The sequence below is a fragment of the Bubalus bubalis genome, chromosome 14 (genome assembly GCF_019923935.1).
Source record: "Bubalus bubalis isolate 160015118507 breed Murrah chromosome 14, NDDB_SH_1, whole genome shotgun sequence".
NCBI classification, from domain to species: domain Eukaryota; kingdom Metazoa; phylum Chordata; class Mammalia; order Artiodactyla; family Bovidae; genus Bubalus; species Bubalus bubalis.
Genome location: NC_059170.1, coordinates 30,676,604 through 30,692,027, shown reverse-complemented (window position 1 = coordinate 30,692,027; position 15,424 = coordinate 30,676,604). Strand labels below are relative to the sequence as shown.

The window sequence follows — 15,424 nt, the reverse complement described above, 5'->3', positions numbered from 1 at the left end:
CATGCGAGGCCAAAGGCCTTCCCTCCATCCCTCCCTGCTTTGCACAGGATTCTCGTCATCGACGTATCTAGAATGGCACTACAATGTTATTTCAGATATCTTTCACTCAGTGTGTTCTGGTAGCCCCCCACACACCAAGCACCAGTTAGATACATGACAGGCCCATCTCTATGAAGTTTAGTTTGAAGAAGAGAACAGATCTTTAAAACAGCAAGCATCCTAAGTTGTGCACTGGCATCGAGGTCAAGTTTTATGAACAACGAAGAGGGGGCAGGAGTCACCAGATCTAAAAAAGTCCAAAGGGGCAGGACTTGAGTGACCCTAAGAGACAGGCAGTAAATCAGCAGGGGAATAGCCAGATGGGAACTCAAGGCTGAGACGGGATGGATAATGAAGCCCAGGAACAAAAGGACCAGAGAGGTGTAATGAGGAAGTCTGAAGTGGGTATAATATATAATCAAGTTGTGTGGGCTTGAAATTCTAGCTCTGCCTTCTCCAGAAAGTCTTTCCTTTTGAAGCACAGAAACTCCAGGAAAGCTGGTGACTGGCACCCAGACAAATCCCAATATCCTTTATAAAGCAGTAACAGTTCACTGAAACCTTAGCAGGAAGCTATCTGATGACTGCAAGAGCCCAGATAGCTTGAGCCTAAGTAGGCAGGTGTCTCATCCTGCTGATGAGGAGGCTGGGCCTGCCCTGGGTGGTCACACGGATCTTTCATGACAAGTCCTCTGACCTCTAACACAGTGTCTTCATTCTACCAAAAATGAAGGCTGCACCCCGTCATACAAGTCTCTGCCAGAAGGTTCCTTTTACCATTTACTTTATTACAAGGAGAACAGGTGATTCAGATGAGACCCCACTAAGCCCCTAAATCACCAAGGCACACAGTCAACAAAAAGCCAGCGGTTTAGGAGCTTTAGGTTGATGCAAGAAGGTGACTAGATGGACAAGGCAAAAGCTTTAGGTTTTTGACCATCATCTGACAGACCACATTGCCCCTGTAATTATATAATTTGTTTATATTGCTCACAATCAAAAGCAATACAGGTAGAACCAGTTTAGGGCAGATGGATTTTTTTTTTTTTTTAAAAACCAGTTGTTTCCCGTCTCCTAATCCTCTTTCTAGGTCATCAGCTCTAGCGGCTTGAGGCTCTATCTAAAAAGACTGCAAAATAAAGCAATGATTTGAGCCCTGATCAGTCTAGACTCTAGAATAAAGATCCATAAAAAGGAGACCACGAAATGTTTGCTGATGGTAGAGCCAGAAAGGAAACTATTAAAAAGCCATCAGATTCCTTCTGCAAAGGCCACATCAGAAAACAGTGAGACTTCTGGTGGGGTAACAGAGGGTGGGGATGATTATTTTATATACAAAGTTGGTAACTATGGCAACTGAAGTAAAAAGAAAACAACTCTGCAAAAATGACTACATAACTGTGAAGTTCAGGTTATGAGAATCCAGGGAAAGAAAACAAAAGGTGAAAAAGTGCCCTCGGTCAGTGGATGGGTGGGTAGAGACACCCAAGACTGAGGCACTTGCTCTGGAGAATAAGCTAAGGTCAGGAGACACCTGAGGAGGGGCCTGTCTGTTAAGATGCCAGTGCTGGACAGGAAGCAGACACATCAGTGAGCGTGACGGAATGGAAGGTGGGGGGACACGGCGACATGTCCCAGGGACAAAAAGCACTTCTCTGCGCAGGCAAGGGCCTTGGGCTCATTTTATGAGAAGGTGCAGCATGTTTTCATGCAGCAATCCCAGCTGCCCTCAAAAACTAGGAGAGGCATGTCAGAATTCTGGTCCCTTCCTTTAGGCAGACTGCCTCCCTGGGCCTCTTTTCAGTGACCTCACATCACAGCAAGCTGGAGGGCGGGCACTGGACGCGTTGGGCGCATTTCTGTCGAGAAGCCTGCAGCAGCAGAGTAAGAGAGGGCTGGAAGTAAGGTCCAGCTTAGACCCCAATTCTGCTCCGTGGTTTACGGGGTGACTTTGAGACCGAGTATGATGTGCAGTTGGCTTGAACTGGGGGTGAGTCCCTGAACCGCTCAGCCTCCATCTTCTCATCCGTGAGATGAGAACGCCACGCCACATATTCCTGAGGGAAGCCACAGTCAGCAGAGTTTCAAGTGCTTTGGGGGAATCACACCCTTGCCATCTCCTGCACCATCATCCCCGCAGACCTCAGCCAGGGCCCCGCAAGTCACTGATTTCAGTCCTCCCAAGTGCTGGAGGCCAGAGAATTCACCTCTCACATATTAGGCAAAGAGGAAACGGAGACCAGAAAATGACAGTGGTGATTACATCACATTTCTCAGGCTCTAACAGCTAAAACTCATATGCTACCTAGAGCAGGCCACTTTCACGGGCATTTTATTACCTCCTCCGAGTCCAGTAGCCAGAAGACCACAAGATAAACTTTGTACTTCAAAACATAACCTATGCCACAGTTCACAGGGATATAATTAAAAAAAAAAAAATCAAGAAGGTGTCTCACATCTCATTACTCATGGGCATAAGTAGTGTTCAAATCGTCCAAAAAAATGGGCTCTATCGAGAAACTTGAGGCCAGCAGACTAGGCATAAGGATAAATCAATATGAGCTATGGAAAGGCAAGCACGTCCTGGAAAGGGATACAAAATACCCAGAATTTTATGAGCCTGTTTCCAAGCATCCTCCAGAAATTAGACTTTTTTTTAAAAAATTGAAATATAGTTGATTTACAATGTGTGCCAATCTCTGCTATATAGCAAAGTGACTGTTATACACATACATTCTTTTAATATTCTTTTCTATTATAGTTTATCACAGGAGACTGAATATAATTCCCTGTTCTATACAATAGGGACTTGTTTATCCATCCTATATATAATAATTTATTTATATCTGCTATGCTCTAGTATAAGTACATGGTCATACTAGAGTACATACTGCTTCTCAGACACCAGAGATGTGATAAGGGGCAGTCTCTGCCCTTATGAAGGCTTCCAGTCCCTAGAAGCAGAATGACTGCAGCTATGTGAATAAATAGGAGGCAGTTCTGCCTGAGGAGTAGGGAAAGGTGGTTAGGATAAGAGACAGGAAGGCTGAGAGTAAGTGGATTTATGTATTGTGTCTCCCAGGATGGAGAGAGTGAGAGCACCCAGCTCAGAGGGCTGCATACTTGCAGCGAGGGACCCACGTAATCTGGGGTAATCACGGAAGAGATGTGGTAGGAGACGGGGAGAAATGAGGCTGGAGATGGCCTGGAGTCAGGTCAAAAGAAAGGGCGTCTGGCAGACAAAGAATGTGAACTCTAAGAAACGGCAAGTGACTAAATGTTCTTGAACTATTTTAGAAAAATAAGCTGCTTATTGAAATTAAGAAGTCACTAATGTTAAGTAAGGCATACCATTTAGGTAAGACATCCAAGCTGGCAACACTCTGGCTTGCCACTAAGTGCTGATTTCAGAGATGTCAACATGTGGAAGAACACATCTGAGAACCAGGTTCCCTCTGGAGGCAGGAGTTAGAAATGGAAGATAGACTAGCGGCCAAGAGACACATCAGAAGAAGCGAGCGCAAGGGAGGAGGCAAGAAGGGGATGGGAAAAGGTCTTGGATATTTAGAATCAACAGAACTTAGCAATGTATCATGTGTCTGTCACATGTGACAGGAAGGAAGAAGCCAAGCCTCTCCTCACTCCAAACTCGCATCTATTCACACGATCCTTTCACAAGTGAGGAAAAGGAGGCTACGGTCTCACTGCAGTCTCACAGAGGCAGACCTCAGCGTCTCCACAGCCTGGGTTTCTAATGGTGATGCTTTCCTGCCACCTCTTGCTGCCAGCAGCAGAAGTTAACACCTGGATGTCCCATTTCCCACTTGGATGCAGCTCCTTGAGTACTCTTACGTATGCCCCCAAGGAGTTTAATATTCATCAAGGCCAATCACACAACACGCTGATGCATTTTTCATAAAGGATTAATTATGATTTTGATAAGTATGCTGAGATAATTCAGCAATATTTATCACAAGTCTTCAAAATGCTCAGTCAATGTGACATAAAAATCCCATTCCAGGAATTTATTCTAAGAGAAGAGAACCAAAATGACAAAACAAAAATCTACCAGCATCAAAAAAGCAGCACACCAAGCACTAAAACATGCAGAGCTGATCTCCACACAGCACAGTAAAAGTGAGGAGGCAGAACGACCGTCCACGAGTAGTAGGTAATGATTAGTAATGGCATTGCCAACTTAGTTGAATGCTTACAGGGTCATGCTTTACTTCAACAAAATTTACTTAGCCAAAAGAGAAAGGTCATGTAACACATCATAAGCACAGTTAATGTGAAATAGGAAATAAGGTACAAAATTTTTAAGTTATGTTCAAAAAACATTATAAAGGAAGCCAGAATTGAGGTTTGAAAATTTGTTATGACCATAGCCATCCCTACTTTGTATTAAATACAAAATTTAATATATAACTTTTAACTGAAGAAGTGGCTCAGAAGATCAGTCCCAAGAAGATGCTGAAGATGAGGACCACCCAGCACGTACTCCCAAGATGAGCTCATAGACCAAGCCCTGGTCCCGGCCTCAATGACCTTGAGCTGTGTCACTATAAAGAGGTTGGGTCCAGTGTCAACACCACAGGCTCTGTTCAATTCAAAGTACTTCATTAATCAAATGTCACTGTGCACTAGAGAACAGACCCCCTCCGAGTGGCTGCCAGGGCAAGATACAGTGTCCAACAGAGGCCACGAGACCAATGCTGAAGTCTTTGGCCCAGTGGCCCTCCTGGGGTCAAAATCACCCACTCCGACACTTTCATGGCTATGTCACCCCAGGCCAACTTCCAAAAAAGACCCCATGAATGGTTCCTTTCTCATAAACTTGGAAGACACACGTACCCCAATAGGCGGGAATAAGGCTTAACTGTGACACACAAAGCATCTTGCAAGGTGCCTGGACACCAGGGCAGATAACTATCCAATATTAATCATGTTAATGTGTCAAGAAGCAGGATAGTCATACAGCAGCAGGTCAAGAACTGGAAGAACATTTGGATATAAACCTAGACCCTGACCCTACACCGCTACAAGTTACTAGTAGTATGACAAGTTACTCAAGTAACGCTACAATACTGTAAGTTACTCAGCTTGATGGATCTTGATTTTCTTGTGTGTAAAACTAGGTAACAGAAACTCTAACCCAAAGTGGAGAGGATTAAATGAGAGGATGAACCATGAAAATCTAAGGTTAGTTATTAGGACTCGGAACATTCCAAGGATCTTGTTAAAAATGCAGATCCCATTGGCCATGAAGACGGGCCAGTAACCCAGGGCAGCCCTGGTGGTTTCTCTCTCCGTGTGCAATGGGCCCTGCCAGGCCGCCTTCTGATTTGCCCCTTTATAACTCAGCCTTCCCTCCTCTCAACTTAGTCCACATTCCTGCCAGCTGTCCTCCCAGAGCGCCTCTCACGGGCTGCAGTCAAGTATCACCAGCTGTGCTGTGCCCGTCTGTCTCCTCCCTTAGACTGGGCACCACAGTGGAACAAGGCCAAGTCTCTGGGCTCCCACGATGTACCTCAACACACTGAGTAGGTGATCAATAACTGGGTGAAATGAATCAAGATGAGAGCTCTTAGCTGAAAAGGCGTAAAACGAGAAATAACAGAACGTTCTAGTATAGGACCTGCAGAATATGTAGATTAAGACAACTAAGCAAGCATCCAGAATTTGTGAGTCCGTGAGGAGGGCCACTGGTTAAATACCACTGAAAGCCAAGTTCAAGTTGAAAATAAAGTGATGTTCTATTGGGACCCTAAGCTCTCCTTGACAGTTTATTTATGCCATAAAAGGCCCTACCCAACATGATCCTAATTAATCAAACCTCTCAAGTAAGGGCTGCTTCTATCTCCTGGGGCTGGTATCTAAAACCCCCACTGCACACAGAAGGAAGGCAGTCTGCCAGTAGCAAGAGAAAATAAAAGTTTGCATGGCTGTCCCAAGACAATCAAGAGAACAGAAAGGAAGTAGAGGGTCCCTGGCAGCTGAGACATAGGGGCGGCACCAGTCGAAATAAGCAGTGCCACAAGTACTGGTTAATACAGAATCTGAAATACACAGTAGTCATTAGTTTTTCAGTAAAATATCATTACACCCATTTAACAACCAAGAGAAATAAGAGACCTCAGACATAAGCCACCTGTCTCAAAGTGCAGCACAGCTTTGTGAAGGAAATCAGGCTTGATCCAGAACGCCAGGGCTTTGAGCCTGACTTTGCTATCTGCTTAGCTGCTTTATATCGGGCAATTTCACTAACTTCAGTGCCTCAACTGTCCTACCTGTAAAATAGGGATAATCACAGTATACACTTCAAAAGGTACTTGTGAGGACTAAATCAGTTAATTGGTAAGCCTTCAGAACAGCTCTGCGCACACAGCAATCGGTGAGGTTTAGCGTTTTGTTGAACAGGGTGAAACTGGGGCTAACAACTTCTGACAATACCAATGTTCTACTGTATCCCACTTATTTCCAGGGCCCCTAATGCCGCCTTTTTATCTATGTCAGAGTAGCCAAAGATTACCAGTCAGCTCTCTGCCTCTACCTAGGGGATTCTCTATACTCTGAGGCCCCAAAGCTGCAGTAGAGAATTCAGAGCTGCTTTCTAGGGGCCTGGAAGAGGGCAACCCAGCTCTGAACCCAAGGTTTCCCTGGGTTCTCAATGCCTGAGAGGAGTCTGCAGGCCGACAACATATCCACTAAGATCCTGGGCCCTCCCCCGGGGATCCTGGCTCCCCCTCAGCTTACTGAGGTCCACCTCCTTCCCTTGCTTCCTCAGGCCTCTCTGCTCCCAGAGGGAACCTCTACTATTTTCCAGGAAACCCACCATTTGTGACCTTTCACCTTTCGCCCTTAAGAGTAAGACGTTATGGGGAAGTCTTCTGCATGCCTTGTGGAGGAAACTTTGTATAGCTTCTTCTAGAACAGTATGTGGCTCATGGTCATCACTAGGCATCAGGGTGCAGACAAGATTACCTCCCAGGAGCCAAGATTCCCACCCACCTGAAGACCCTCAAGGTATCTTGAGTACCACTGCTGCTGCTGCTGCTGCTAAGTCGCTTCAGTCGTGTCCGACTCTGTGCGACCCCATAGACAGCAGCCCACCAGGCTCCGCTGTCCCTGGGATTCTCCAGCAAATAATCGGTCAAATGGAACAAGTTTTACCAAGCTGGGATAAGCTAGGTTCCTAGCTTTTCCAAACTTCTAATTCTTCAGTTTTATGAATCTTGAGGGTTTGTCCTGGATTTTCTTTTTGGTCCTTTTTGTTGCTATTTCTTAGAAGGATCAGTGTGTACCTTAGAGACAGCATCAGAATTTCTGAGTTTGACAGTGAGCTCAGGCTTGGCTGACATCTTTTAAGTGGCAGTAACCTTGAATTTAGTTTTAGGTGCAAAAGACAGGGTGCTTTGGCAATGAAAACAAGGGGATAAAAAGCAAACTGTAAACTCCTTTTTAACGAAAAGTCCTTAAAAGCTAAACAAAGCCACCAACCCATCAACCAAATAATTTACGAGACTGTTAATTTGTTTTTTTTAAAAGAAAAAGCCTGACAGACTGGTTTGAATACTACCACTAACTCACTTGGGGTAAGTCCTGTCCCTTTTCTGGGCTTCAATTTCCTCCCCTGTGAAACAGAAGGCCAGATGAGACACCTAAGATGGCTCACCGCTGACTGTCAAACTTCTGTTCTCTATCCAATGCTCTGGGTAGGACCTTTTGGTCTATATTCAGAGAGAGAAAGGAAGGACATAAAACACAGAAGTCTACCAAAGTTGGACAAGATGAAGAACTGTATTAAGAAGTCCTCTACCCCTTTTCTGACACTGGTTTATTCATACGTAACTTTTTAAAACTATAGAAACGTCTTCGGGTAGAGTTGACACTGAAGTGGGGCTTGGGGACAGGGACGAACCAGTCTCTATTCAGCCGAATTATGAAATAAAATGCACATTCTCTCTACCTATCCGTGTGTTCTCAGGCTCCCTTCTTTCAAAGCCCACCTTCCCTGCTACCTCCCGGTTCCCAGTCTTGCTAATTTGCACAACACAGTACAAAGCTGTTGTTAATGAGCCAACCGGCCTTTTCCTCCTCGGGTGACCCTGATTAGCATTTGAGTTTTCTACAGCTCCTCAAACTTTTCAAATTAAGTTCCCTTGGGGCTAAGAGTTGTGCCCCGCGCCCCCTGCAAATATCACTATACGGACCTCAGTAAGTTTGCGGGTTTGGTTCATTGAGACTTTAAGGGAGATTAACACTTTTTAGTCTGTTATTTATTCTAAATTACAGGAGACTGGTCAAGAGGTGACCACAAAGGACATTCTGTTTACAGACAGAGCTGAACCAGATTATCTGCAAACTGAAGGAATCTGCCCCGGGGTATATCAGGACTGCTAAATTTTGGAAGTTGAAGTCAGGGAAACTTAATTTGGGGTAATCTGGATACTTATTGTTCTCCACTTTAATACTGACAGTAAAAAACAGGCTTATTAACTGCTTATTAAATTAACACTCTGAGCATCAGCCTATAAGCAGAGGCAATATACACTGCCTTTACTATTCTTTCCCTGGGCCCAGAACATTAACTGACCCATAGCAGAGGCTCATATATTTAAGACTTCAAATAACTGAAAGGGATGTATTAAGTATGTGGCCTAAAGCAAAATATTTCATTTCTTTTAGGTCTCAGTTTTAGTCACAAAGGGAGGAAGAAAATATCACTGTTTCTGTCAACTTGGTGCTGCAGACAACCCAGGAAAGACAAAGTGTTCCACGGTCCACTTGGGGAAACTTGTACAGGAACTTTGTGAATCTTGAAGGGGATGACACTGGAAGGTTCACAATGTAGCCTGAATTTATTGAAGCAGTGGCTCTCTCATCTGGAGCACTCGTGGACATTCCCAGGCTGCACAGCAACCCTATGACAGAGGAACCCTCTCCCTATGAATAAAGGACTGCTCTCCACAGATTTGAAACAACCTGTCCCATGTTTCATGCAGTCAGCTTAGACAAGCCATGTCTAAAAGCAAATCTAAACCCCAAAGCCCATGCTAGGCTGCCACTGTTTACTGTGGAGTTGACAAAGCCAAGACTTCCAACCCAGGCTGAAGTTTCAAGACTGACATAGGGGACCCTTTGGCAAAGCAAATTGCTACATCCCAAGGAGTGGTGTAAGACGAAGTCCAGACCATTCATTAACCACAGAGAAGACAGTCTAAGAGTGAACTGAAGAGCTGGAAGAATCTCCTAGAAAGTCTTTTCAAAACAAATATATTCACCGTGGAGAGAGGGTGGGCTTTTCAGGACAGATGGGGCAGAGATGGGCATAAAAAGTGGAAGCCTATTTTGAAAAAGGACCCCAGGTAATATTGAGCATGTTCTCAATCCACTATCAAACTGATCTGAAGTGGGTCAAGGAGTTCTCTTGAGATGGGCCTTGCAGAATCTTGAGATCAGGCAAAAGCTCCAAACAAAATGCACTAGCTGATCCCACCCCACCCCAGATTCTACCCATCCTAAGGTCAGGTCTAGTTCATCTTCAGGGGAGAAGAGCAAATTGTTACCCCTCTTAAAAGGATTGAGACCTTGAATCAAGACAAATCTGGGATCACATCCCTTAAGCTATGAAAAATTGTAAAGAAAGCAGGAGGACAACCCTACCTCCCTTACAAGCTGATTAACCTTCATCAACTTACCTTCAAGTTCATCTCTAATCCTTAGTTTCTCTGTTTATAGAAAGAGGAGAGGATTTACTTTTAAAGTTATTACCTCCAGTCACTGTAAGAGATCTAGGGCAGAGCTGGGGCTCAGATTAGCAACCTCTCCCCTGAGAACACTGCTCAGGCCTTCCTAGCCCACTGGCTAGGAAGAGACCCCTGGCTACTTGTAGTGTGAACAAGACACGTGAGCACTCAGGATGCACACACCCCCTAACTGCAGTTAAAACCACCAAACCAGGACTTGCCCTCCCCAGGACTGCAAAACCCCTTTGCCTCACTGAGCCCTACCTTTTCTAGAAATAAAACCACTTACAAGTCAGCCTCAGAAAGTTAAGAACGTGTAAAACAAGAGGAAAAAGATATTCGATGTTGTTGTGTGACAGTTCTGGCCCACCTGTGGGGTTATTATGCTGCAGGTCCCAAGAGGACCTAGCCTAAAAACCACCAGTTAGCTTGAGTGCCCTGGGAAGAAGAGCTGGGGGTCTCAGAGGAAAAAGACGAACCAGAGTCTGCAGGGTGGAGCCCGAGGGTTCGGGGATTTTTGGAACCAGACAAGGAGTGGGTGTGGGTAGGTCCAGCTGAGTTTTTTTCTTTTTGTTTGCTTTGGGAGGGAAAGAGAAGGGGCCCAAGCCTGTAAAAGGGCTCGGTAGTTCTTCCACTAACTCTGAACCCAACCCCCTCCACTTCCAAATCCGACCTTCAAAGTGCTAGACGTTTCATAATAATGGCTCACACTAAAGGAGCACTATTACCACAATGGTTAGCACTTAATGAGCCCTTGTTATGAAAATTCCAGCTAACATTAGGGCTGGGAACTGATTCCGGATCAGGAGAGGGGAGGGAGGACTTTTTGCCTGGCGCAGAAAGGAGGGTGTGTCGGGTCCAGGGTGACAGGACTGGGACCAGGTTCTAGGGGTCCAGGGGTCAGTTTGGGTCTGGCCACCAGACTCTTGGGCCCAGGCCCGGCGTGGCCCGGGCGGCCCTCGGCGCTCCTACCTTTGAGCGAGGTCTCCACCAGGCGCAGGTAAAGCTGCGAGCTCTTGTTGCCGTGGCTCATGCGCTGGGCGAGCCCGTTGCGCTGCAGGACGCACTCTTCAAACTGCACGACATTCTGGTGGCGCCGCTTGAGGCTGGTCAGGGCCCAGAATTCGGCCAGCGCCAGCTCCACGTTCTCGGGGGCGTCGCAGCGGATCTTCTTGACCGCCACCCGGGCCCCGCTGCGCCCGGCCACTGCCTCGTACACCACGCCGTAGCTGCCGCGCCCGATCTCCGCCAACAGGCTGTAGCGCGGCCGCGCCGACCCGCCGCCGCCCTCTGGCCGCCGCCGCGCCAGGTAGGCCTCGCCCGGGGCCTCGGCCGCCACCGGATCCATGGCCTGGGCCGCCGCCGCCGGCCTCAGCTTCGCGCTGAGCGCCCGCGGCACTGGGCTTCGCCTTTTCCGCTCGGGGCTTTGTGTACCTCTGCGAGCGCCGTCCTCCTCCCCCGTTTCCATGGCTGCGGGCGGCGGGGGGAGCAGCAACGGTGCTGCCCGGGACCCCCCTGCCTCATCCCTCCGTCCGGCCCCGGGACGCGGAAGAGCGGGACCTTGGATTGTGACCTGCGGGCGAAAAAGTCAGTTAAACGACCAGGCCTAGGCGGGGAGGCCTGGAGCGTAAGCCTGAGGGCGTCCCACCTCCTCCTCCGGCCGTTGCGGCCCCTTTAAGACGGAAGCCACGGCTGCAGAGCGAACGGGGGAGGGGAGGGGAAAGCGGGAAAGACGAAACCACGGGGCACTGGCTCAGAGGGGGGAGCCGGAGAAAAGAGCAAAAAGTCCCCGCCTTTTCAGTTAATTTATCGTGTAGCAGTACAAAAAACAAGGACCCGCAGTTTCCATGACTGATGAAAATAGCCTTCAGAAGCAATTCAGACTGTGGAAATCTTTTTCCGCTGCTTGGCTCCCTCTGGGATGCCCCTCCCCGCGTCCCGCCCAGAGTTCTCCCGGGTGTAAACAGTCCATTGAATTAAGCCCTAGCAGAGCCCCGCGGACCGACCCAAGTCCCGCCGGACTGCGGGTGTAAGAGGGTGGCTTAAAAGTTCGGCGTCCCTGAACGCGCCCAACCTGGGGCCCAACTGCCCTCACAGACCCCCGAGGCGGCAGGCGTAGTTCCAGCTTCGGTGCTAGCTTTTACGCCGTGGACAGCGCGCTTACCTGGCCGGCGCCCTTCCACTTCCGGGCAGCGCGTTTCCCTCCTAAGGCCCCCGGTTGGGGATGGTCCGCCCCTGGACAGGGCTGCCTCGGGTACGGAGCGGCGCGGGAGGCCGCGGCCCGAGTCGGGCGTGCGACGGCGCCTGCTACTGCACGAGTGATGGCAGCAGTGCTCTCGAGGGACAGCTGGGCGTCCGGGCTCCCGCGGCTCTCCACGTGTTCGCGCCAGCTGAGCCCTTTACGTAACCTTTTTATATAAGCCGCACGTCCGGCCCTCAGTCGGGCCAGCGGAGGCTCCTGGTGGCCCATCCCCCGGAAGGCCGGCTGAGTGCTGCGCCGCCGGCGTCTTGCCAGGGTCGGCCGGCCAGCCGCAGCCCGGCGCACCCACGCGGGGCGGGGGCCCAATCACAGACGAGAACACCCAACCAACAAAAAATAGGCGCCAAATTCCCGCGATTCGGCTGTGGCCTCTGGTCTCCGCAGCCGCTTGTGCACCGCAACCTCCTCTCTCCGTCCGCGCTGCGAGAAGAGCTGCACGCAGTAGGCCCTAATAAATACTGATTGGTCGATTGGATTGGTCCGTTTAATTGATTCATGGGTCTTGCCTGGGAACCGCCCGGACTGGGTTGGACTCCATACCCAGTCTCCTATTAAACCTGTTGATCTTGGGCAAACCATTGCCTCCACTTGGAGCCTCCGTTTCCTCTTCTGCAAAATGGGTAGACTGGCCCTTACGTCCCAGGATTGATAGTCCCAAATTAAATAAGTATATTTTGTATAAAATGTTAATATGTAAATATTTAGATGTAAATAGAAAGTGGCTAATTGGAGGGCTGAGAGCCCTGAATGTAAGCTCCGTTTAGGCAGGAATTTCAAAATATCTTGTTCACTGCTGCTGCTGCTGCTAAGTCGCTTCAGTCGTGTCCTACCCTGTGCGACCCCATAGACGGCAGCCCACCAGGCCCCACCGTCCCTGGGATTCTCCAGGCAAGAACACTGGAGTGGGTTGCCATTTCCTCCTCCAATGCATGAAAGTGAAAAGTCAAAGTGAAGTCACCCAGTCGTGTCCGACTCTTAGCGACCCCATTGACTGCAGCCTACCAGGCTCCTCCGTCCATGGGATTTTCCAGGCAAGAGTACTGGAGTGGATTGCCATTGCTTTCTCCTCTTGTTCACTAGTGGTGCCTAATAGGTGCTCTGTATTTGTAAACTGAATCTACAGATATTTATGGAGTGCCTATAATGTGTGAAAGTGAAGTTGCTCAGACGTGTCCGGCTCTTTGCGACCCCATAGACTGTAGCCCACCAGGCTTCTCCATGGAATTTAACAGGCATGAGTACTGGAGTGGATTGCCATTTCCTTCTCCAGAGGAGGATCTTCCCGACCCAGGGATTGAACCCGGGTCTGCCGCCTTGCAGGCAGACGCTTTACCATCTGAGCCACCAGGGAATCTTCCATAATGCGTGAGGCGCCCGTTTTTTAAGTTGCTTCCCAGGTAGCTATGATAAAGAACCTGCCTGCCAATGCTAGAGACATAAGAGATGCTGGTTTGATCCCTGAGTGGGGAAGACTTCATTGAGGAGGGCACGCAACCCACTCCAGTATTCTTGCCTGGAAAAGCCCATAGACAGAGGAGCGTGCTGGTCTAGGGTCCATAGGGCCGCAAAGAGTTCGACAAGACTGAAGCGACTTAGCACTGCATTCTCCCCGGGGAAAGAGCACTGAACAAGACAATCTCTACCTTAGTTGAGGTTCTGTGCCTCATCAAATCATATGCTGCTGCTGCTGCTAAGTCGCTTCAGTTGTGTCCGACTCTGTGCAACCCCATAGATGGCAGCCCACCAGGCTCCCCCGTCCCTGGGATTCTCCAGGCAAGAACACTGGAGTGGGTATCAAATCATATGGGTGACTGCAAATTAGTTAACACACTTTGTGTCTCTCCTCCTTATCTGTAAAATGAGAAGAGCAATATGTGAGAATTCACTGAGTTTAGAAGGTTAAAGCACTTAGGACAGGGCCTTCGCACACATTAAATGTTAGATATTATTAAATAAATTAATCAGATCAGATCAGATCAGTCGCTCAGTCGTGTCCGACTCTTTGCGACCCCATGAATCGCAGCACACCAGGCCTCCCTGTCCATCACCAACTCCCGGAGTTCACTGAGACTCACGTCCATCGAGTCAGTGATGCCATCCAGCCATCTCATCCTCTGTCATCCCCTTCTCCTCCTGCCCCCAATCCCTCCCAGCATCAGAGTCTTTTCCAATGAGTCAACTCTTCGCATGAGGTGGCCAAAGTACTGGAGTTTCAGCTTTAGCATCATTCCTTCCAAAGAAATCCCAGGGCTGATCTCCTTCAGAATGGACTAGTTGGATCTCCTTGCAGTCCAAGGGACTCTCAAGAGTCTTCTCCAACACCACAGTTCAAAAGCATCAATTCTTCGGTGCTCAGCCTTCTTCACAGTCCAACTCTCACATCCCTACATGACCACAGGAAAAACCATAGCCTTGACTAGACGAACCTTTGTTGGCAAAGTAATGTCTCTGCTTTTGAATATGCTATCTAGGTTGGTCATAACTTTCCTTCCAAGGAGTAAGCGTCTTTTAATTTCATGGCTGCAGTCACCATCTGCAGTGATTTTGGAGCCCAGAAAAATAAAGTCTGACACTGTTTCCACTGTTTCCCCATCTATTTCCCATGAAGTGGTGGGACCGGATGCCATGATCTTCATTTCCAACTTTTTCACTCTCCACTTTCACTTTCATCAAGAGGCTTTTGAGTTCCTCTTCACTTTCTGCCATAAGGGTGGTGTCATCTGCATATCAGAGGTTATTGATATTTCTCCCGGCAATCTTGATTCCAGTTTGTGTTTCTTCCAGACCAGCGTTTCTCATGATGTACTCTGCATATAAGTTAAATAAATAGGGTGACAATATGCAGCCTTGACGAACTCCTTTTCCTATTTGGAACCAGTCTGTTGTTCCATGTCCAGTTCTAACTGTTGCTTCCTGACCTGCATACAAATTTCTCAGGAGGCAGATCAGGTGTTCTGGTATTCCCATCTCTTTCAGAATTTTCCACAGTTTATTGTGATCCACACAGTCAAAGGCTTTGGCATAGTCAATAAAGCAGAAATAGATGTTTTTCTGGAACTCTCTTCCTTTTTCCATGATCCAGCGGATGTTGGCAATTTGATAAATTAATACACAGAATCATTTTACAATGCAGCGGATGTTGGCAATTTGATAAATTAATACACAGAATAATTTTACAATGTAAGTGTGATAGATGAAAAGAATGAGCTAAGGAGTGCCAGGGGGCTGGCGATAGGCCACTTTTGTTGGTGTGATCACTAAAATAAATTTTGGGGGTAAAATTTCAAATTTACATATAAATTGCAAGCATGGTAAAGATTCTCATACATTTTTTAACCAGGATAATAGTTTGCTATATTTTACTACATTTGCATTG

General features: G+C 47.8%; 1 protein-coding gene across 3 annotated transcripts in view; it reads right to left on the bottom strand.

Annotated features, from left to right (window-relative positions):
• The window catches only part of STK35 (serine/threonine kinase 35), a 44,224-nt gene extending 31,742 nt beyond the window's left edge, over window positions 1–12,482 (bottom strand). For all 3 annotated transcript variants that reach the window (XM_006042052.4, XM_044927852.2, XR_003103116.3), the window contains exons 1-2: window positions 11,953–12,482; window positions 10,761–11,361 (exon numbers count right to left, since the gene is read on the bottom strand). In XM_006042052.4, the coding sequence (XP_006042114.1) occupies window positions 10,761–11,361; window positions 11,953–12,258 (907 nt within the window). In that variant the 5' untranslated portion in view covers window positions 12,259–12,482. The remainder of the gene's footprint in view (window positions 1–10,760; window positions 11,362–11,952) is intronic.
• Between the last annotated feature and the right edge of the window lie 2,942 nt (window positions 12,483–15,424).